This window comes from Giraffa tippelskirchi, chromosome 8 (genome assembly GCF_054371585.1).
Source record: "Giraffa tippelskirchi isolate mGirTip1 chromosome 8, T2T-mGirTip1v1.2.pri, whole genome shotgun sequence".
Lineage (NCBI taxonomy): Eukaryota > Metazoa > Chordata > Mammalia > Artiodactyla > Giraffidae > Giraffa > Giraffa tippelskirchi.
The window spans coordinates 3,510,793-3,534,616 of record NC_137282.1 but is presented as its reverse complement, the minus strand read 5'-3'; the positions used below and the strand labels follow the sequence as shown (position 1 = coordinate 3,534,616).

Here is a 23,824-nt window from a genome sequence, read left to right as displayed (position 1 = left end):
AGTGATTATCTTGACTTTGAGTGGCCTATGCCTCTCTAGTCAACTCCCTTCACTGTACCTAAGAATGTTAATCATAAAAAACCATGGTTTCACGATTTCGAGGCCAGAGGACCTAACTACAAACACAGCTGATCATAGACAACAATCCTCTAGCAACTGCAACACTACAGGCACAGACTGAAATGGAAACTCATCTTCCAAACGGTGCGCTATGAGCTGTACCTGCTGGTCAGGACACAGCTTTTTGCGTCCTTCACCATTTCGCGAGAACTCCTCCTTGACTGTCGTCCTATAGATGGACATGAAATCCCCTCCACAAGCCCCCCATGGGGACAACTGACACCCGCAGGCCAGTCTGACCTCCACCTGGACGCGACGCTGCCCTTCACACAACCTGAAAAAGAACTAACCTTCCGGGCGCAGCTGCTCTTCTCACGTATCAAGATTCTCCCCATCTCTCAGGCAAGGAAGAGTATGAGACTTCTCTCTCCCTCAGCAGCTAGAGCTGTTCTGTTAACAAGCAGTACAGGGGGTAGGCTTCTGAAGCTAGACTAGTAGGAGTTCAAATGCCTGACCAGCCAACTGTTAAAAATGTGACCCCAGACAAATTATTTGAGCCCCCACCCCTGCCGTTCCTCAAACTCCTCGCCTGTGTAACTGAGGATAGCATGTCCTCGCTCACACGCAGGGTCTGTCGTGAAGACAAAACTGTATAATGAGACCATTAACTAGCATGTAGTCTGATGACAACCAAAACAAAACAAAAACCAGAAGGCAAGGGCAGATCCCAAGAAAAACAAAAGCTATTTTGAATATAAAGCAAACCATAATGTTGCTTAGTTCTAAGAAGTTAGCAGAAAATACAGAAAAACAACCCGTTTGTTACCTGACACTGGAACGTTCCCTTCAGGAAGCACAGGTTGAGGGGAGAGTCTATGCTCCCTTTCAGCCCCACTGAGGGAACATTATGCGCACGATTCCCATAATCATAACACTATAAACGCGGATGCTTTACTGCTCAATTTTTAGAATCAACTGATAAATAAAGCATGGAAGATGGTCACATCTCTAGAACAGAATGTAAACGTTTTCATTCTCGAAGCCACAGAAGAAACGTTAGGGCAAAAGAAGTCAGGCTGCGGAGAAAGTAGGATGACAGTGAGGACACGCGAGCTGAACTCCTGAGAGGTTACGGACAAGTGAAGGAGCCGAGTGTGGGCATATCACATTCATTAAATAACTAAAGTAATCGGGGGGGGGACATAAAAACTGAGAGGGGAAAAATGAGAGGGTGCTTTCATTTATCAGTTGAAAAATGAGTCACTCAGTCATGTCCAACTCGTTGCAACCTGATGGACTCTACAGAATACTTGAGTGGGGAGCCTTTCCCTTCTCCAGGGGATCTTCCTAACCCAGGAATCGAACCAGGGTCTCCTGATTGCAGGCAGATTCTTTACCAGATGAACTATCACTTATCAGTTACATCTACTAAATAAAAAGGCATAAGGATAGTATTTCGAGTTGGATCAGCAATCATCAGAACACGCCTGAAGAACAGGCTAGCAAGAGAATAAAGAGACTTTCCATTTTATACCCTTCCACCGTTACTGGATTTTATTTTCCTGCTTTAAAAATAACAACAGTTGGTCCTTTTTAAGTGACAACGATTTAAATATGATATGAATATTATCATAAAGTGGAACAATGTATCATTTTAAGATGCAGATATTTTTGTGTTGCTTGTATATCTTCATGTATAGACAACAAAAATAAGAAGTCCGTATCTTCTACAATTCCTCTTTCTCCTTGAGTACTATACATCCACAAGCAGGCAAATGGACAAATGGGTTGGTGGGTAAATGGCTAGAGAGGGACTCCGAACGTTAATGGTGTTCTTTTTTGGTAGTGATATTATCACCGCTTATTTTGATCTTAATATTGACAGTCTAATTTCTCAAAGAACCTGCATCATTCTTATAATCAGAAGACAAAACAAGGCTTTCTCAAAGTTAAAATCTGAAACAACAGAGAAATCACATTCCTGGTGGAAACTACGAAGGAGCACGGTGCCTGGTGAGCGCCCCTGAGCCCCGGGCCGTGTCCCCCCTGACCTGCCCTGGGAACGCCGCCCCCCCGCCCCCGGCTGTGTCCCCCCTGACCTGCCCTGGGAGCGCCCCTCCCCGGCAGTGCCCCCCCAACCTGCCCTGGGAGCGACCCCCCACCCCAGCCGTGTCCCCCCTGACCTGCTCCGGGAGCATCCCCCCACCCCAGGCCGTGTCCCCCCTGACCTGCCCCGGGAGCGCCCCCCTCCGGCTGTGTCCCCCCTGACCTGCCCTGGGAGCGACCCCCCACCCCAGCCGTGTCCCCTCCTGACCTGCTCCGGGAGCATCCCCCCACCCCGGCCGTGTCCCACCCTGACCTGCCCCGGGAGAGGGGGGCCGCCGTCCTTACCCCCCGACCTGCTCCGGGAGCGCCCCACCCCGGCCGTGTCCCCCCTGACCTGCCCCGGGAGAGGGGGGCCGCCGTCCTTACCCCCCGACCTGCTCCGGGAGCGCCCCACCCCAGCCGTGTCCCCCCTGACCTGCCCCGGGAGAGGGGGGCCGCCGTCCTTACCCCCCCACCTGCTCCGGGAGCGCCCCTCCACCCCGGCCGTGTCCCCCCCCCGACCTGCCCCGGGAGCGCCCCACCCCGGGCCGTGTCCCCCCCGACCTGCTCCGGGAGCGCCCCCCCCACCCCGGCCGTGTCCCCCCTGACCTGCCCTGGGAGCGGGGGGCTGTTGTCCTCCCCTGACCTGCCCTGGGAGCGTCCCTGCACCCCGAGCCGTGTCCCCCGACCTGGCCCAGGAGCAGGGAGCCGCTGTCCTTACCCCCTGACCTGCCCTGGGAGCGCCCCCCCACCCCGGCCGTGTCCCCCCTGACCTGCCCCGGGAGCGGGGGGCTGTCGTCCCCCCCTGACCTGCCCCAGGAGCGCAGCCCCTACTCCCCGCTGCCTCCTCACCCCTGCAGTCACCCGCACAGCCTCTGGAGCTGCCCCTCCCCACCGCGGAGCCACACTGCTGCCAGGCCCCGATCTCACAACACTCTGCGTGGGCTCTCACGGCGGTCACTCAGTCCCGGGCTCCCGAACCCCGCCTCCCGCCCCTTGGCCCCGGGCGTCCTCACCTTCTGCTGGGGAGACCTGACACTCCACCCTCACGGTCCGCTCCACCACCATGCTGCCTGCAAAGCCTTCTTCCTTCCCAAGATGCCCATCTACCTCAGGCAGAACCTCACGGGTTAGAACACAAAGCTTTCTGTGTTGGTTCTGTCTCTCCAAATGGAACGTACAGCGTGTGCCTTCAACCTTGTTCTGTCACCTCCAAGCCTCTTGCACTTCAGGCACATTCACTAGATAAAGAAGTTAACGAGTATGGATCACCTGTAGTTTCACAATTGTACATTTAGTAACCTGATGCCAACTCAAACCATTACTAATTACTTATCAAGAGACTCTGCAAAACGGTGGGTTATGTGCAAGAGGCTTCCCAGGTGGCGCTAGTGGTCAAGAACCCACCTGCCAATGCAGGACATGCGAGAGACAAAGGGTTGATCCCCGGGTCAGGACGATTCCCAGGTGGAGGAAATGGCAACCCACTCCAGTATTCCTGCCTGGAGAATCCCACGGACAGGAGTCCACAGGGTCGCAAAGAGTCCAACACGACGAGTGACTGAACACACACATGAGCAAGAGGCATTGAAAAGTTACTAAGAAACCAGGCCTCCCTCGTTGGCACGGTCCATCATATTATCCATAAGTGCAGGCACAGCAGGTCAGAAAAGGTGATCAACCAATGCTCACAAATGGCCTGAGTCTTCACCACAGACGCGCAACGGGCCCTTCAAGACACACAAAGAACTTACCTTCTCCAGGGATTACTGGTCTAAGAGTCACTGACTGACAGCTCAACCCATAACCAGGGCCCATACTCAGATTACACAACCCTCCCCGTGCTCAGCACAAGGTCTTTTACACCGTAGGAAGTAAACGGGAAACTTAAAGTAAGTCATGTCAAAATACTGTCTAATTCTCCACAAGTGGTTTAAAATAAAGTCAGGGATACCTGAAAATGGCTGGCACTTTTTTACATGTTCCTAAGGAAGTCACTGTCTCAGTTCCCGATTTCTTACTGGGGGTAACCCCTGTCTTACTGTCTGAGCTGAGCTACGCTGGTCAGAAACAACCGCAGTGTAAGACAAGGTGGCAGGGGAACTGGGAGACACCGTGGGAGCCTCACGAGCATCAGGAAACGCTGGGACACAGCAGCCGTGTCACTTGCTCACGCAGAGGCTCGCGTCTGCCCCGTGCCGGCGGCTCGTGAGGCTCCCACGCACAATCGCTTCCCTCCCGGGACGAGGAAACCGAGACCCAGAGAGAGACGAGTACTTACCAAGCCACACAGAGAACTCGGGAGCAAAGCTGAGTGAGAGCCTACAACTCATAATTCTCTGATTTTTGTAACAGAAGACAGTAATATCATACATCTTGATATTTACAACACTTTCAAGTAACCCACACGGTATTTTTAATTAAAACTTAGATTTGGATTACCACCACCTACCTGGAGATATACAATGCTCCAAAAAATAAATCCATGAGATATTAAGACTTGTAAAAAAAATATGAACACAAGCTAAAGATTAAGAGAGGTAGACATGAGGCCAGATCTCAACATCCATTTATCACTATACAGCACTTTTGATTTTAACTGTCATGGGAAAAAAAAAATTCATCATGCAAAAACAACAGACCCCTAGTTCAGCATCTTCCCTAAGGCCTTAGTCCCTCTGTGACCTGCCAGAACAGAGTCAACTGCAGCCTTCTCCCCAGGCTGCACACTACATTCCAGGTGTGGCATGATTGTGAACCGGCTTCCTTACCTGCAGAGACCAGGACAACTGCTGTAAACAGACTCATCTCTTCGTCACTAAGTTGGAGGGCATTTAGCTTCTCACTAAATTCAAACATAGAGTTTAGCAGATCCCCTGCTCCCATTGAGTGTAAATCATCCACACTATACTTCTTTCCACTTAAAAAGGTGACAGTACGTTCCTTTGCATCAAACAATGACGCAAACCGTACCATTAAAACCTGGAAAAAGAAAAAGACTTAAATGTATATGGGGAAGTTCAATTGTAATACGAGAAAATAACTCAGTATTCAAGTCAGTTAAGAGAGATCCTACATATTTTAAAAAGTTGTAGAAGAAAACCTGAGTTTATTTTTACCCAGAACCATTTGCTTAAGGCAAATTCTCCATCAAAGCAATACTCTAGGAAGAGCATCAAAAAAAAAAAAAAATTCCAGCCACCAGTGGCAAAATAGTCCATGCCTATGGTGCTCTGAAGCTATTAACAGAGATTCTGAAATGCAGATTCAAAATTAAAGCAGGCAAAAAAAACCCAAATTAAAGCAGGCAATAATTCTAAGAAGTCTGAAACTGGGCCTTGGTCAATAGTATTAAAGAAACTCTTTTAAGCTATCAAGTACATCACATGGTCTCTAAGCCCGAAGTAAAAAGAGCAGTATTTCAATGCAACAACACTTGGAAACATCCAAACACCAAATGTAGACAAGCAAAGATGAACTCTAGTTAGTCTATTTCAAGAAACGGTAACCCAAAGAGACATAAACTATTAGAGCGTGTGCTCCAGATATCAAGTTATAATGGAAATCCAAACCAAGAGTCACTGCGGACCTGCAGGGCTCCTCCACCACAGTCACTGCTAACGACTATGTCCCTTATTTCTTGCATAACCAGAAGAACGAGAACTAACAGCTGCCCTTTGCAGAGCTCCCAAGCCAAGACTTGCTTCACCTAAGACCGCCCGAGAGAGAGGAGCCTTCTAAGAAGACAGCGCTGGCCCCACAGCCAGCCGTCTCCAGACAGATCACAAGGGGAACAGCACACAAGTCCCCTGGACTGAGATCTGCGCTCTAGTCCTGACTGTCTTGAATTTCCTGGTAACCCAGGAAAGAAAAGTCCCTTCACCTCTCTGGGCTATAGTTCAACAGCCTCATTAAGTGGGTGAACCGAACTTGATCTCTGACAGCCCTTCTGACTTTAAATCTGATGCTCCATTGGTCAAGAGTCTGTCTTCCAATGCAGGGGACACGGGTTCAATGCCTGGTCAGGGAAGTATGATCCGACATGCCCCGACTAGAGGGGCCCACGCCCTGCAGCAAAGGCCCAGCACAGCCAAAGACCCTTAGTCTAATGCTTACCTTGAAACTGAAAATTCTAACCAGTAGGTGTTTCTTTGGAATTATATCACAGCTATTGTATTTATGAAAACATCTCTTCTCTATTCTAGTCCAAGTGCCCCAGAAAACAGAGCCAAAGGCAAGGGGTTTTGTGGGGGGTGCATGTGTGAAAACAGGCCTGAGGAAGAAGGAAATGCAATGAAAGGCAAGTCAGCAGCAGAGGACGTGTTACCAAGCTGGACACCACCTGACATCAAGCAGAACCGAGAGCTGGGCCACGGGGGGCCATCCAGGGACATGAAGCTCCCCCCTAACTTCCTCTGCTGATCAAAAGACTGGGGCTGCCCAACATCAGCTCCCCACCCGCCGCTGCATTTCAGGACAATGTCCACATGAGCTCCAGGCCAGGCCTGCGCCTTCACCCGCCTCGGCTGCAGCAGGGAAGGCCTGGGCCGACAGATGGGAGGCACCTAGCCCAGCCTAGGGGGAGGCTCTGTCTGCATCCTACTCAAGTTGGCAACAAGAGCTGCCCCAGGCCCAGGAGACAGCATCACAGAAAGAGAAGCTGGACTCAAAAAAGCAGCCAAGGATTCTGACGAGGCCAAGAGGATTGTGGTAGTACATATGAAACGTCTGCTACATCGACCAAATATTTCACCATCTCTTAAGAGACAAAAACCCCGATCTGTTTGCCCTTTGGTCCGGTACTGAACCCAGGAAATGCTGGGCTAGGCTTTCGGTAGGTGTCTAACTCTGGAGAACCTGCCAGGTTCACACCTGGAGGCGGTTCCAGAACTTGGAGTTTCTGCGCTGCGAACCCAGCACGTTTGTGTTTCAAGTCTTGAGTAATGCAGGGTTTACCTTGTCTCTCCCCAAGATCCTGGGATGGTCATGCTTTTGTTGGTAGTTTCAGCCTCTGGACTACAAATACTTGTTGAGAAAAGAATGAAAATAAAATACTACCCTGCCCTGTATCAACATTCAAGATAGACAAAAACCTACCTCAAAAGTCCCAGCCTTTAAAAGGTTGACCTGGTCGTGCTGCGAGAGATCTCTGAATCCAGGAATGCGCTTTGCAAACTCCACCACTTCCTTCACTGCTGGGGTGAAGCTCATGGAAAACTCTTCCCAGATTTCATGCCCCGATTTATGAGGATCTACATACGGAGACTTGCTCATTGGACAAACCTAATGTGCAAAAAACAGAAGAAATCTTCGATTATGAGAGGTGGGAAAGAAATTTCAAAGGTAGCGAATCAGTCAGTGGAAACCCTAACAGGAAAAGACTCTCCGACACCACAGAATCTACTGATATTAGTTAGCACTTTCTCTACTGGCTGTTCCCCTTGTGACAGAAAGGCTCAGAGCAGCCTAATTTAAACACCACTTAACTTATCCTAAAAGAAATAGCCTAAGCAAAAAGTTAATCTATTACAAACTGGTTCAAAAACCTGGTGCACAATCTATAGAAACATAAACTAGCCGAGTGGTTGTGGGGTTGGGACTGGGAGCAGGGACTGTTTGCAAACAGGCACAAGGGATGTTTTGGGGGGTAATGGGGATGTTTTAACACTGGATTATGGCAATGGTGCATAACTAAAATTACTTAAAAGTGCCGAGATCGTACACTTGCCTGTTGCACCGGTTTGAGAGTGTACTTTGTAACACTGCTGTCGTCTACACTGGTTTTATGATTGCCAAGCAAACTCACACACGTGCACTTGACTCTCAGTCCTTAGTTATGGCAGACATATAATTACCATCTCTTAGATAAGGAAATGAGACTTTAAGGGGGTTAGTGATTTATGCAAATATAGCTAGAAGACAAGGCCTAGAGCCCAACCCCACACTTAGTATTTCAAAACTCACTGTTTCCTAAATAGGCAAAATTACATTGCTGTAATTTCAAAGAAGAAAAGATCTGAGGTGCTTCATTTTCTTAAAAGAGGTCCCTGACCACTTATTTCATATACTATGGTGTGACCACTGGCCTCCACTTGTTCAGTGAGGACACAATGGCTGGACACACAAGGCGCACCTTCTAAACGAGGGTGGGGAGGCAAGAAGAGGAGGCCAGAGGAGGGAGCGGCACGCCACGAAGACACGAGACACGCACTGTGCACGCTAATAAAATCAGCCTTCACGGGCCGACTAAACCCGAAATCCAGAAATGGGACAGCTCCATCACCATGGAGAACATCACAAATTGGAACCTAAACACTTACAGATGTTTCCCTCCTTAAGGCAGTCACTAAGCCTAAGAAAAATAAGGTTACCTTCCAGATTCATGGAATCAAATAACTTCAAGGGACCAAAAAATAAAAAAATAAAACCTAACATTAGGATTAGGGTATAGACAACTATTTTGAAAATGAAAAAAGAAGATCTGAATTACCCAGCTGCAGAAAACACCAAACACTATCAAAGGACCTCATGGTATAAACAGCGCCATGGCACGGGACTGAGCTCCGGATGAAATTCTGGCTGAGCATAAACAACGTGCTTTCATGCAGACTACTGTATTTGATGAAACACTTAAATGATGTAACACTGACTCATCACACAGGATGAAGTCTGAGAAAATTCTTAGAAACCAGCCGATTATCTTAAACTGTTCCCAAGTCTTCAAACCATGAAACACCCACGCTCTACATCCAGAGACCTCTTTATATCATGATGGTTAAAGAAGACACTTTCCATCCAAATCATGGACTTACTGCCCGTGGAAAGCTAAAGGATCAGTCCCTTGAGGAAATCCCAACGTTAGGTAAGGCCAAGACTAATTTGAATGCCTACATTTTGAAAGAGTTTTCTAAGAATTAAAGAATCAATTCTTCATAACCCATATTTTACATGAAATCCTAATTCCAATCATAGTGTCAATCAAATCACATGCTTGTGTACCTAGCTCTGTGTGAAATCAGGTCATTCCACAAATGCTGTTAATTCAAAATATTTGATCTAAAATACCATGCAAAAGGGATTCTAATAAATCTCCTAGCTTTTCTGATCCTCACTCCCTGCCTCTGAAACTGGAATGTCCTCCGAATAAAAGCAGGCCTTCAAAGCTTTCCTCGACACAAAGTGAGCAAAACACATGACTTCACTATACCAGGTGCATCCTCCCGCCAGTGTTGCACAGGAGACCGTTCTTGTTCTCATTCTGAGAAAAGCCATCTAGGGAAACGCGATCACACACTCTTTGAGCGTAAGCGCCGGAGAAGCTCACGCAGTGTCCGCCCGCGACACAGACGCCGTGCCCGCCGGGGTAGTGCACGCCGCTCCTGCCTTTGTACTGTCCGCTGAGATGCGGCGCGTGGCCGGCACAGGGGAAGCGGCCGAGCAGCCCGCCGCCGCAGGTCTCGTGGTTCACGTTGAACTGCTCCGGGTTCTTAGGGAGCCGCTCTCGCGGCAGCGCCGCGCTCTCCGCCGAGCTCTCGCGCGGCTCCTGATTATACAGAAAGGTGTCCTTGTGCGCTCTGGTCACCATGCCGATCACTTCCTCCTTCGCAAAATCGGAGGAGGTGGGAGAAGAGCTTTTGCCGTTGTCTGGCTCCAGCTGGGGTTTGGGTCGCGGTTGTTCCTGAGCTGGCAACACGATCTGCTCATGGTGGTCTACTAAAGGGTCACTGTGCAGACGGCCGCTGAGCTGGCTGTCCATCATGGTCCTCATCGCGCTCTGCATCTCAATCAGCATCCGCTGTTTCTCACGCTTAGGAATGCGCCCAAATCGAACAGCTATTGCAGAAAAAGATATTCAACATCTACATGTTAAATACGACCTGTTTATTCCAAAGAGGAACACAAAATTGGCTCTGACAGCTATAGCTTCTGATCACACAAGAATGCCCACTTGAGTCTGGCCAAAAATCATTCTAAACTTGCCAGTTATGTTTTTGAGGTACCACAGGAAGTGGGAGTGGGGAGAGAAATTTTTCACTTTTCTCTCAAAGTAGAGCTAAAGAGAAGACTTCTTGGGTATTTTACAAGCAAAGTCTAAGAAAGAAATTTCGGATTAACGACTGAAAATCAGTTTGAAACAAACCAGCATTGCTACACAGCACCTTACTAACATGGCTGAAGGCTGTGTTCTCAGGAAGGCATTCCGCCACCCACATCCATCGGCGCTGGATGGATGGTCACAATCACTTCCTGACCTTTGTCTCTTCATTTCTGTAACCTCATCCTCAAGACCCAACTATTAAGTGATCACCTTTTCCAACTTCTTAAGAGAAAAGCTTAAAAAAAAGAAAAGAAAGAAAAAAATCACAGTCGACAGAAAGGTGGTTATTGGAAAATAAACTGGCTGGATTTTAATTAAAATCAGTGAAACAAAAATAGAAGCATTCATTTGCACTATCTTAGAGGCTAGTCTTAGAATGAGCCCTGTCTCCAACATTCCTAGCCCTGAGGGAAAGAAAAGCTTCTTTCTATTCTAGTATTTATCTACAGATAATAAAAATTCAATATATCCACCCAGCAAGGAAGTCTCACTGCTCTAACTGCAGCCTCTTACATGTGGCAGCTGCAGACCTAACAACTTTATCATTTTGCACACTCTACCTTTGCTCCTCTCTGCATGACTGATGGCCATTTTACTCTTGTGGAAATCACAATATCCATCAAGTTTGGATTAGTATTTCTAGAGCCATAAAAAAAATTTTTTTTAAGCAACTGAAAACATAGAACATCAATTGTTGAAACCTGTCATTCAAGAACCTACTTATTACAACACTGTATTTCCGTGTCAGCAGATACTAGCTAGAGTAACCTAAGGGACTGCTTAAATCACCCTTCCCTAGATAAACACAAGGCTCATTTTTAGCAGTTCTCAATTAACTCCTAGCCTGACCCCTCCGAAAGCCTCGCAGTCCTCCGTTATGTTACTTGGAACAGAAGGAGACTACCCAAACATGACTCCCCAAGCACTACAGAAGAGTCAAATCTCCCAGTGAGGTCATCCACAAACGACACTAAAGGTCCCGCAAATTACCACAACTTTTGTTTTCCACAGGAGTGGAGCATGCCAGGATGGAGCAACCACCTCCACACCAGACCGCGTGTCTTTCGATTTTGCGTCACCTTTGAAAGTACTCACAATCGGTGTCATCTCAGGACTGAGAAGTCACAGAGCTAATTCAAAATGGGTTCCTCAGAACTGCTAAGAAAGAAATCGGGGGGAAAGCCAAGCACTCCTAGAAAAACTACACTTTTTTTTTTTTAAAAGAAAAAGTATTCAAATCACACAGAGGAAAAATGGGTCTTTTCACAGGCAAGAAAGTGAGTCAAAAGCTGTTTCTGAGGTGATGATGCTAAAATTTGACTTTAATCAATTTGGCATCCTATAAGACAACAAAATGTGTTTTCGAAAATCCATTTCACGCTGAGCACGAGGGGGCCATTGGTGATTGACTTATGGCTCTGGTTCATGCTGAGGAATAAAGCCAAGCCCCAGACGCTTTAAGAAGAGCACTCTTTAAACTGGGGACATACCATCTCTTGACATTCCAACAGACAGACACTTTTTGAAGCGACACTGCTGGCATCTGTTCCTATTCATTCTCATTATAGAGCAGTTTTCATTCTTCAGGCACTTCTTGTACTGAATGTTTTGCTGAATGCTTCTCCGGAAAAAACCCTAAGAACAAAGGAAGATGTAGGGATCCAATTAAAGACATCCAGGGGAACTCCTTCTAAGCATCCCCCACACCTAATTAGCCAGTTCGTTAGCGGGGCCCCGAGAAGTCATTCTGGCTTAGAACAGAGGGAGACACGGCACTGACACACAGGCCGTCACTGAGCTCTCGGCGGTGCCGCGAGCGCCCGCCAGCCACGCGGAACTCTGGACTCAGTGCCGCCAACCTCCGAGTCCCACACTCCGTTCACGCTGTTAGCAGCCGCGCCTGCAGCCACGCTTTCCAGCTCAAATTGGAATCACATACAAAGTCCAAAACTCTTGCAATATGAAGGACATCTTCAACAAGGTGACAGAGAACGGTGTTCCATGCCGTAGTTCCCTCGCTAGATCTAAGGATCACGTTAGGAGAACTTGGTCTTTCCTGGATTCTCACCTGCTGACACCAGCAAGGCCCCCTTACACATTCCCGATGTTCCGGGTTACTTATCAGCTACAGGTAGCTGTCACACAACACACCCACAGCTCCCAGCTGGATGACTACACACAGCTGCCTGCATTTACTACACACAATTCAAGTTCATGCTCGGCGAGTGGTCTTCAAAGACCTCCACTTGACTTTTTCAGGAAAATCAAAATTTTCAAAATTATTTTAAACTGCAGTTTCCTTGACTGTCATAACTAACTACATTATTGGATGAATCTACATTAGTGATTGTGGGATATGACATGTTTATACTTTGTTACTGTAATACCATACTTGGGCTCTATGATATCTGAGTTAGATCTTTCAGAGCACTTACGTGTGGCATTTATCAAGAATGCACTGATGTTCATTTGCTTGTGCTTTTGTTTCTCTAGCTATAAACATAGTTATTTCATATCTTTTGAAGAAAGAAAAGAAAAAGCAAAACTACAGAATTTTAAAACAATGAAAAAGTGCTATTTCTGAATAAAACATAGTAGTCTGTGAAGTGATCGAGCCATTAAGAGCTACAAAACTCACAGCTCATTCAGAGGCACCCTAGAAAGTATTTTCCCCTCATCGTGTATATTCATTGTTTTGCTCATCCACCATCCTGCCACACTGGATTCCTGCTTCTGGCTTTCAGTCAGAGAACAGCGCAAGCACAAGTCCTGGTCCTGGCCGTGTTAATTTTAGACGCTCAGGAGGAAGGACTGTGCCAGATGAGAAGAGAGATTCCCTAGATGTAAGTAGGAAGTACAGACTTCTCACTTGGAATTACCTGATCCAGGAATATTCAACTCAACTTACAAATGAGCTTACCTACGGCTCAATTTATACTTGAGACTCTTTCACTTACTTGGCATCGCTTCTGAAGGTACCACATTTTTACAAGCATCTAGGAATTGCTCCCAATTCCCAGCACCTGACAGGTCAGAGTGTCAAAGGACCAGATGAGATCTGTTCCAAGTCTGGTTTAATCTAAGTCCCGTGAAGGCAACAGCCTCGTCCACCTGCTCCCTGCCGTCCACTGCCACCCAGGACAGTGTCTGACACGTCAGTGAGTGAACACTTCACACCATATTCAAGTTTGAGATAACAAATTGGTTTTGATCAAAATCTTAAAGGAAAAAGAAATACTAAATATATTTAAAATGTAGTTTTAAAATATACTTTTCAAAATGAGTTATGTTTGTACACTACATAAAATGCTTAAAACTTTTAGGAGCAGCTGACTTTTCTCCTCTTCCCGGATTATCGACCACGTAATTTCTTTAATCCCAGAATCAGCAGCTTAAACAAACGAAAGCACGCATTACCTTACAGCCTTCACAAGCATGAACTCCGTAGTGGAATCCTGAGGCCACATCCCCACAGACTTTACACAGGAGAACCATGCCACTGAATTCTGAAGCACAAATAGACACAAAAGTGAAAAGCTGGAAGAAAAACTAAAACTGTTTCTTTGCAATGGAGTATTGTATTTTGTTCAACTCATAAATAGTTTAAAAAATATACAAATATACTTTTATAATGTCAGAGAGAAATCTTTACACCAAATTGACGAATCAAAAGAAATCACACCTTATGGCACTGCCAAAACTCTCTCAGAGAGCTGAAGATCCTGGACATACACTGTAATTTTGTAAATCTAGAGTTACTCTATATCAGATATGCAACCAGAACTGAGAAAACAATTCTGCTGGGTAAGAGTCAAGAAATCAGCGCCAGGGGTGTCAACCAACAAAAGGTGCGAAGTGGGGTCTCCACAGGCCGCTGTGCAAATAGTCCCACTCACCTGCGGGCAGAGCCAGGTGCCACCCTTTCCTGACCCCGCCCTGAACCAGCCCGTGACCTCTGCACTCACTCACGGATCCACACTCACACTACTCTGCTGGATATTCCAGTCCTTCAAACGTTCCTAGTACCAGCTTCATGCAAGCAAACTCCTTTCCATGAGTGAGTGCTCCATTCTAGAAACCAGCTTCGGCACTAGGAGTGCAGAAGAAAGACAGCTGTGGAGGGTAAGAGGGCGCCCGAGAGGAGACTCGGGCAGATAGACCACCGCACCACAGGGAACCGGTTAAGACAGGCCCTAGGCTGAAACTTTTAATTAAGGTCATCGCTGACTTCTTAATAATTACTGAACTATAACTACCCAGAAGGGGGTGAAAAGTATACCCAGAAATAAAACGGTCCCACCAATGACCAGGTGATACAGTGAGCCCCACCTGCAGGTAGCGGCACCGACTGTCAGAAAACCGGACAACTCACTTGTCACTCCGCTGTGACTCTTTGTCAGCCCAGGGGCGCTCGATTTGCTGGTTTTCATACAACAATCTATTCGATCGTTCTTCAGGATGCCTTCAATATTGGAGAGGTCACCATTTTGGGGACTCCCGTTGCTATCAGAGTGAGTGCTGTTTGGAGAAGACGGGACGGAAGACGAGGCGGACTGGAAACTATTCTCAGAGCCCTCACTGTGACATGAGGCAGGGCTGGGCGCGGAGCTGGAGGAACTGATGTAGGCAATCACACCTCCTGGAAAAGAGGGGAAATCAGGTAATTAGACACAGGATAACGCATAGTTTCTATTTTCACAAATCTCAACAGTAAAGGCACTAACTCTGTAAAACAGGTTAATGATCAAAATTACCGCAAAAGGGGAAAGGAGCTTATTTTCTTCCCTATTTCCTACTATTCTTGCTTCCACAAAGTTCAAAGCTGTAAAATTCCCACTGGTTTAAAAAGCGAGCAGGCTCTGTCATTCTGAGCACGTGCAGATCCAAATTTTTCATTTTCCAAACTACTTCTAAAGGGGGACGAAGACCTTCCCGCGTGACAACAAAGCCAGTCATCATGTTGCTTGGGCCCTGAGGAAATCCCCTCTCTGCTTTCTTCACTATCCCTTTACATGACACAGTCCCAGAACAACGGGCTCATCCCTTACCCACCCCACCTCCCAGCGTCTGGCTAAAACACAGGTCAATCAAGCACAGATGTAACATTTGGAACTCCGGATAAAGGAACCTATCTGGAAACACAAAGCCTTTCACAGCTGTTGCTCTCAGTCTTTCTGTCCTGATGCTCCCCAAAGACTCCACGACTACCCACCGAACCCCAGTTCCGCATCTGCCTTCTCCGCCTACTCCTGCCATCGGACTTGCAGACACACTCATCTCCAAGCAGCTCCTGAGAAACCCAGATGCACCGCTTGTTCTGACCGCTGTTTACAGTGAGTGTCAAAGAGGCTGGGAGGAGGAACGCATGCTGTAAGTTACCTCCCCCTTCACAGAGCTACTCTCAGAACACTCTTCACCACTTCATTAGGATAAACTCCACAACTCTCCCTGAAACTGGCAGTGACCTCTTACGAGACTGCAAACCTTCCAGCTTAAGAAACAGCACTTATGTACCCCAATGTTCATCGCAGCACTGTTTACAATAGCCAGGACATGGAAGCAACCTAGGTGTCCATCAGCAGACGAATGGATAAGGAAGCTGTGGTACATATACACAATGGAATATTACTCAGCCATTAAAAAAAAATACATTTGAATCGGTTCTACTGAGATGGATGAAACTGGAGCCCATTATACAGAGTGAAGTAAGCCAGAAAGAAAAACAACAATACAGTATACTAATGCATATATATGGAATTTGAAAGATGGTAACGATTACCCTATATGCGAGACAGAATAAGAGACACAGCATGGAACAATTTTATGGACTCTGAGGGAGAAGGTGAGGGTGGGACGTTCTGGGAGAATAGCATTGAAACATGTATATTATCATATGTGAAACAGAACACCATTCCATGTTCGATGCATGAGACAAGGGCTCAGGGCCGGGGCAATGGGATGATCCAGAGGGATGGGATGGGGAGGGAGGTGGGTGGGGGGTCCAGGAAGGGGAACACATGTAAACCCATGGCTGATTCATGTCAATGTATGGCAAAAACTATTACAATATTGTAAAGTAATTAGCCCCCAACTAAAATAAATAAATTTATAAAAAAAAAAAAAAAAGAAACAGCACTTAAAATGACTCTTAGGGTATACTTTCAAACTTCTTCCCTGAAAGTGATAAAATGCTGCAAGAGTAACCTCATGACCAAAAGTATTATTTTTCTAAATCCCAGGCCAAACAAGTAATTTTCATCTTCTCTGCCAAGGCCTCCTGGGGTTTCTTTTCTTCTCCATCATCAGCCAACATTTATTGGCTTTTTCAATGTGTATCCCATACAAACGTTAATTATCTCTCTTCCATCGCTGTCCTGAACTCTTATTCAAACCTGCTATTTACCTGTTTCCATCTACTTCTCAACAAGAGATTACAAGCACCTAGGTGCCAAGTGTCTTTTAAGTCTCTATACGTGCTTTACAGATAGAAGTCTGACATAAATTTTTTCTTTCTGCTTTTGGCTGTGCCCTGTGGCATGTGGGATATTAGTTCCCAGACCAGGGATCAAACTGGTGCCCCCTGCAGTGGAAGCATGGAGTCCTAACCACTGGACCACCAGGGAATTTCCAAGACATAAATTATTTCTAATATCTACTTTTCTGCCTTTGTAAAGCCCACATCTAATATCACGAACAGATCCGAAACAGTATAAAATATTACTGTTGCTGTTGTTGTTGAGTTGCTAACTCACATTTGATTCTTTTGAGACCCCATGGCAGTAACAAGTAAAACAGACATTTCTGAGAACAACCTGAGATGACTATTCTGAAGTGGAGGATTTTACAGGTTCCCAAAGTAACAACTGCAATTTAAGCATTCACTCTGAAATAAACGCTTTGTCTGCTAAAGGGAAAAGACTCCCCAGTCTTTTTTTAAATAACAGCCAGACTTTATAGGTCATTCAAGTGTATACACATAGCAAAATGCTAAGGCCAAGTCAACTCCAAAGAACAGAAAGTCATTTCCATTTACAGAGAAGGAAAAAAAAGGCAGAGGGATAAGTCACTTCTAGTCTGTCACGATGACATTAGGAACCAGACATGTATTTAAGTACCAATTACATAAATTCAGACTCGGAAGCCCCTAGGAAGTAGAGCCACAACCACAGTGCTCTGGTTATAACCAAGAAAAGAAGTGAGAACAGGTGCCAACTGTGCCCAGAGAAACACAACAGTGTTCATCATACACAAACTTAAAATGCACAATGCAGCTAAATGCACTTGAGTCTTTTTAATTGTCTTGCTCGTACATCTTTGAAATTTATTTTTTATTGCATATAGCTGATTTACAATGTTGTGTTAATTTCTGCTATACAGCAAAGTGACTCAGTTACACACACACACTCTTTTTCAAATTCTTTTCCATTATGGTTTACCCCAGGATATTGAATATAGTTCCCTGTGCTATACAGGAGGACCTTGTTGTTCATCTGCACTCGAGTCTTAAAAAGACAAAAAATACAACGTGGACAATTCCATCCACTTTTCCATTCCGGAAGCATACGCCTGACATCGACACTGAAGCTGGAGGTGTGAATCCGCTTTTCCTAAAGTCTGACCCACTTCCAAATGCCCTTAACCTGTGCTTCCCACCTGCCCAGAGTGAAGCCAGAGCTTTCGGATTAATACCTGCCCTGCAACCTGGCCCCTACCCATACACACCAGTCGCTCTCAAGGCGTGGTCCTGCACCGGTGGCTTTGGCATCACCTGGAACTCGGTTAGGAACGCAAGTTCTCAGGCCTCACTCTTCCGATGCACAGTGAAGTCTGAGAATCACTGTCACAAGTCAATGACTTCATCTGTGCTCAATGGGAGAAAAAGCAACCGAGGGTAATCTTAGTAACAATAACTTTATCTAACCACTGATTTTAAAATCTAAAGACTCTTCAATACTCCAAACACAAGAAAGAGTCCTAACTTTGAGTTTATTCTCACTATCCAAAGAGATTATGCAAAATATGCATCATCAGAACCGCCCCTAGTGTTTTTCTCAAAATTCACATTTCCAAGACCCTGCCCGACGGAGAAGGCACCCTCAGGAATGCACTTTTGTTCGGCTGTGCTGGGTCTTCGGTGCTGCACTCAAGCTTTCTCTAGTTGCGGCGAGCAGGGTGTACTCTTGGTTGCAGCATGTGGGTTTCTCATTTCGGTGGCTTTTCTTGCTGCAAAGCACAGGCTCAAGGGCACCTGGGCTCAGAACACAGGCTCAGCAGTTGCAGCTCATGGGCTCAGTTGCTCTGTGGCAAGGCAAATTCTTAACCACTGGACCACCCAGGAAGTCCAGGAATGAGCATTTAGAACAAGCTCTCAAGGCAAGTCTTTGCAGGCAAAAGTTTAAAAATGGCTACAAATAGTAAATTCAAGCACAAATTGGCCCATAATTTTCAAGGCTGATCTTCTCACTAACTGCCTGAATATCCCTAACATACTGTGAATCCAAAGAAAAACGATTTCAACCTTGAAGTCTCTCAAATGTCATGTTGCTAGGTAAAATCACCACTGTTGTCATAAAATTTTAGAGATTTGAAGATCACTTTAGAAATCCCAGGTGGTAGCAACTGATATTTTTTTCATGTTTATCTCCACTGAGAATAGGATACAAAGAAAAAGATTATCCTTAGTCCTCAATAAATCCCCAAAGGAAGTTCTCACAGCTGTTTATCTTTTCTAAAGGACTACCCTAGGTAGTGGGAGACTTCCCTAGTGGCTCAGGGGTAAAGAATCTGCCTGTCAATGCAGGAGACATGTGTTCAATCCCTGGGTCAGGAAGATCCCCTGGAGAAGGAAATGGCAACCCACTCCAGTATTCTTGCCTGGGAAATCCCATGGACAGGGGAACCTGATGAGTTACAGTCCCTGCGATCGCAAAAGAGTCAGACATGACTTAGAGACTAAACTACTACTTTAGGTAGTAAATTCACTAACATCTCAAGAGGATAAAAGGTCAGGAAGTTAGACCTTTCCAGGGCCGGGATTTCAGTCAGCTATTTACATCCACAAGTTCTTCTGCGTGGAGATCCGAGCTATTCTGATGGCTTGAGAACTGTTTTAAAGCTGACTGGGCAGTGAAAGGTATTAATTACTCAAAACACACCTTCCTTTGCAAAAGTTCCAAAATCAAACCCAAGAAAAATTACTGCGCTATTATCAATTCAGTTAAGATCCAACTCCTGTCTTTTAGGGAATCAATAATCATTTACAACCAGCAATTGTACCAGGAACCATGGAACCAAAGATGACCCATCAAGGAGCAGCTACATTCTCTAAGCAAGACCTTCAACACTGACGTAGTTGTCTTAGCATCAACCAGACATCGTGCTACCAACCTGATGATTAGCAACCCAAGAAGGTTAAAATTTAATTTCCTAGAAGGTAAGATGTACATCTAGCAGTTCCTCAACCCAATGAAGAAAGGAAGTGAAGACTACAAGTCAGCAAGAATGCTGAAAATAAGGAATTCCCTGGAAGTCCAGTAGTTGAGAATCCACCTGCCAATTCAGGGGATACGGGTTCTATCCCCAGTCCGGGAAGAATCTACTTGTCACAGAGTAACAAAGCCCATGCACCGCAACAAGAGAAGCCACCACAATGAGAAGTTCAAGCACCACAATCAACAGTAACTCCCACTTGCCACAGCTGGCAAAAGTCCATGCCAAAGCAAGAAAAACATGGCCTGGCCAAAAATAAATAAAATGTCGAGAATAAAATGACACAATTTCACACCATGTTTAATCCTCATAAGAACCCTATAAAATTAACTTCCATTTATTCCATTCTACAGAAGAGGAGCTTAGAGAGGTTAATACAGGTACCAAGTGGCAGGGCCAGGGCTGAATGTCAATTCCAGAGCACAGACTATTATCTCTTACTGAGAAGTCCTCGGCAAGCAAGTCACTTTCAATCCTTCTAAACCTGAGTCATCTTCTATTAATATAAAATGCGAATATCTGCCAGAGTTAGCATAAGATTGAAATGAAATGATGTTCGTAAAAGGGAACTATTAAAATAAGTGCCTTTTTACAGAGAGAGTTTTTAACGAAAATGCAAGAAAGGTAAAATCCCTGAACCAGCAAGTCCCAACACCTCCAAAAACAGGCAGAGTATACTTCTCAGATGCCTCAAGCTAAAATTAGCTGAGGCTGAGTTGTCTCTATTTTTAGTTGAAAAGTATCCTGGAGTTGGGCCAGGTTCCCAGGCGAGGGCTTACCCAGTGGTCAGTTTCAGACAATCCAGAAGTCAACATCCAACTCTGCACCGCTGGGAAGCACTCACTGTCCTCACACAGCCTGGGCTTTTCTCACCCAGATTTCAGGCTGGCCCATCACCACCACCATCCCACTCCCTCTGCCCACCATCCTGGAAAATACAAGCTTGAGATCGAGTCATGACTGGACTTTTTTGCCTTGTGACTTAGAACAAAACATTTTTACTCAAGCAGCTTTATGAGTTTTCTCATTTTAAAAGCAGGTTTTCAGTAACTTCTACTCACAGTATGACAGAGTGGACCTAACGAAGGACTAAACTTCCGGTTGGGTCCCACTGTCAGGGCTCCGGAGAGCAAGATGGTCCCCTCCCTAGCACGTCACAGACCACTGGGGAGACAGCTCTGTAAACCTTTCATTCCAACACAACGCGAGCCACACTTCACACAAAGTACCGAGAGTACAAGGGCACGAAAGAAGCCAAGGATCACGAGCTAAGGTAACAGACAATATGCGGAGTTTTAAAGAATATGAAAGTGATTAAATGATGTACCCATAAGAGACTATTTAAGAAAACAAAAACAAATAGGTCTTATTTTGAAAAACACAGTTCTTGCCTCCAAGTAAATTGCTGGAAAGGTGGGGAGGGGACAAGGGGGACAAGAGTCATCTAGGGCCTGGGGGACGAACCCTATGGACCTGCAACAAGTTTAAAACAGAGGGATGATGAAACTGGGAGGCTCTGCTGACCCTTATACCACGCAAACTGCGGGGATCTACTCAGTGTCCCCTCACCCCCAAAGAGGCAGCACCCCCAAGCCTCGAGTACACCTTTAGGAGTGACACGGGCTTCAACCCCAACCGTGACTACAGCACAGCCGGTAGTTTGTGCTCCCTAAGGGTAAGTTATTCACTTCACGGAACTTAGACCCTCGCCTTCAACAGTGACAACAGCACCTTCCTTGACAGCATTAAGGGGAGGCATAAAGTAGTAACACATGTACAGGGCCCATATATAACACATAAATGCTTCACAGATACTGGTGGTTATTATTTTACCATCACTAGCCTGGGAGAGTTGGACCCCAATAGTTCAAACAAATCTAACCCTCCCTATCCATTCTGTCCTTCAATTCTGAGTATGTCACGTGGACGCAGATTTCTCTGCAGGTTATTCCAGGCCACCTTCTGAATTCCTCAACTCCATTGTCTAGTCAGGCAACTTCCTTCTTCACTTCAAATTCTTCCCATTATCTTACTGTTTCTCTCTCCAAGTGAGAAACAGAATAGTATGCAGTTACTTTTAAAGTAAAAACATCAAGTAGAATGGTATTTAAAGAACTTCAATCAAAATCTGTGACAAAAATGCATCGAGTCAATTTCCACAGCTTCACTATTTCTCCTCTGTATTTGTCACAGAAAGGGTCACACAATGAGTCATGATATATAGGGCAGTTACACCAAATGGTCACTGGGTGAATATGTATTGACTAATAAAATGATATCAACCCAAAGGGAGGGGCCAGAGGCCTGCCACCAGCACTGAATTTGGCCCCACCCTGGGCAAGTTAAATGTGAAGGAAATGAAAGGAAATGCTTATTTAAGTTCCCTCAGACAGAGGGATGGCAGAAACACTAACACTGGATAACAGCTTGAACTTGGAGCCAAATGGAAAAAGAGAACATTTAAGAAAGATAATTGCAAGTTTCTACAGTTCAGGTCAAACAATTATCTACACAAGGGATGAAACTTAACTTCAAAACAGTTCACATGAAAAGGGTCTAGCTGCCTGCAAGGCTACTGTGAGTCAGCCAAGCAGTATGCCACAAAAGCCCAACCTGCCAGACAACTCATATACAGCAGTCATTAACCGTTCAACGACTTCCACGTCTGGATGCCACCTCCCAAAGGGCAACAGGGATGATGATCAGGGGGAAAAAAAAAAAACAACCCACTGAGCAAGGACCAAGGGATGTGAACTGGATACGGAAGGGGGTTGGGGGAGTCAGCAATTATCCCAAGAAAACGTTACAGTTTGTAATCACATCGTAAAATCAAAATTAAGATCAGTGATCCTGTTCCAGGAAGGTTCAAATCTGAGAAAAACTTTCTAACCTTATCAGATCACAAAACTAGAAGAATTCATTCACGCTGAGGTAGAGGAGGATGAATTTCGTAATCTCGAAATCCCTAGCAAGTGTAAGTTTTATTCCATAACAGAGTTAACTCAAATTCTTAAACTATCCTCAAGGTTATGTAGGCCCACAGGTAATTAAAAGACAAGAAAATGACTTTATTATTTACTGTTGGTGGCAAGTTCACAATTTGTTACCAGGGGCATGGTTTTTCGAACACAATCACTGGCTGCTTCTGCAGCCTCACTGCATTCAAGCAAAGGGCTCTGCTTGGGGGGGGCGGAGGCAGACAAAAGGGCAGAAGGGACCCTAATATTGCTCCCTAGTGGGGAAGCAACAGGAAATGGGACAAGAAAGGGATTAATAAGGTCCTATCTGTTATGGGAATTCCCAGGCTGTCCAGCGGTTAGGGCTCTCACTGCTCGGGTTCCAACCCTGGTTGAAAAACTAAGATCCCCAGCCCTCGGGGGTGGATCTGTTATCGGATTCAGGACAGATCAACAACCTGGGGGTCACTGGGGGTCACCGGGCGGGGCCGGCCAGGGTGAGGCTCCCGGCCCGCAGGCGCCGCGGGCGTATTCATCATGGAAGGTGTTTTACAAGGTCGACCGCGTCACCGAGGAGGTCGTTGAAACGGTGAGGGTTCTTCTTTGTCGTGGAGACGAGGCAGCGCCACCCTCGGCGAGCCGTCCCCAGGCGACCCTGCAGGGTCTCGCGTCGGGGAAACCCCGCGCCGGCCCCGCGGCGCCCGCCTTCTCTGCTCCCCCCCGGCCGAGGGCACTGCGGCGTCCGCGCCCTCCCGGCCGCCGGGCCGCGGGTCCCCGGGGCGCGCACGCGCGGCCTCCTCTCAGCAAGCGACCCCGCGGGGGAGGGGCGGCCACGTCAGAGCCCATGGGCGCGGGGGCGGGGCCTCCCGCGGGGCGGGGCCTCCCGCCGGCGCGCGCCCGCCCCCAGGGGCCCCAGCGGCCCGCGAATGTGGGTCACGGAGCCGCGCGGCCTCACGTGTCCCCGCCCGCCGCCGCCGCCCCGGCGTCCATTATGTAATGCCGCGTCACGCGCCCGCCCAGCCAACCGGCGGCCGCGCGCCGCCGAACGTAAACACAGCGCGCACGTGGCTCGCGCGGCCGGGCCATGTGAGGGGGGGCCGGGCCGCCGCGCTGCGGCGCTGCGGGCGGCCGGGAG

The 23,824-nt window shown here is 46.7% G+C and overlaps 1 protein-coding gene across 3 annotated transcripts in view; it reads right to left on the bottom strand.

The window, feature by feature from the left end:
- NR1D2 (nuclear receptor subfamily 1 group D member 2) overlaps positions 1 to 23,824 on the bottom strand; it is a 29,681-nt gene that overhangs the window by 5,456 nt on the left and 401 nt on the right. For 2 of the 3 annotated variants that reach the window (XM_081521005.1, XM_081521007.1), the window contains exons 2-7: positions 14,616 to 14,882; positions 13,661 to 13,749; positions 11,734 to 11,878; positions 9,353 to 9,978; positions 7,243 to 7,428; positions 4,917 to 5,127 (exon numbers count right to left, since the gene is read on the bottom strand). In XM_081521005.1, the coding sequence (XP_081377131.1) occupies positions 4,917 to 5,127; positions 7,243 to 7,428; positions 9,353 to 9,978; positions 11,734 to 11,878; positions 13,661 to 13,749; positions 14,616 to 14,882 (1,524 nt within the window). Of the gene's footprint in view, positions 1 to 4,916; positions 5,128 to 7,242; positions 7,429 to 9,352; positions 9,979 to 11,733; positions 11,879 to 13,660; positions 13,750 to 14,615; positions 14,883 to 23,147; positions 23,681 to 23,824 lie in introns of those variants that run through there. The other variant, XM_081521006.1, reaches the window with a different exon arrangement.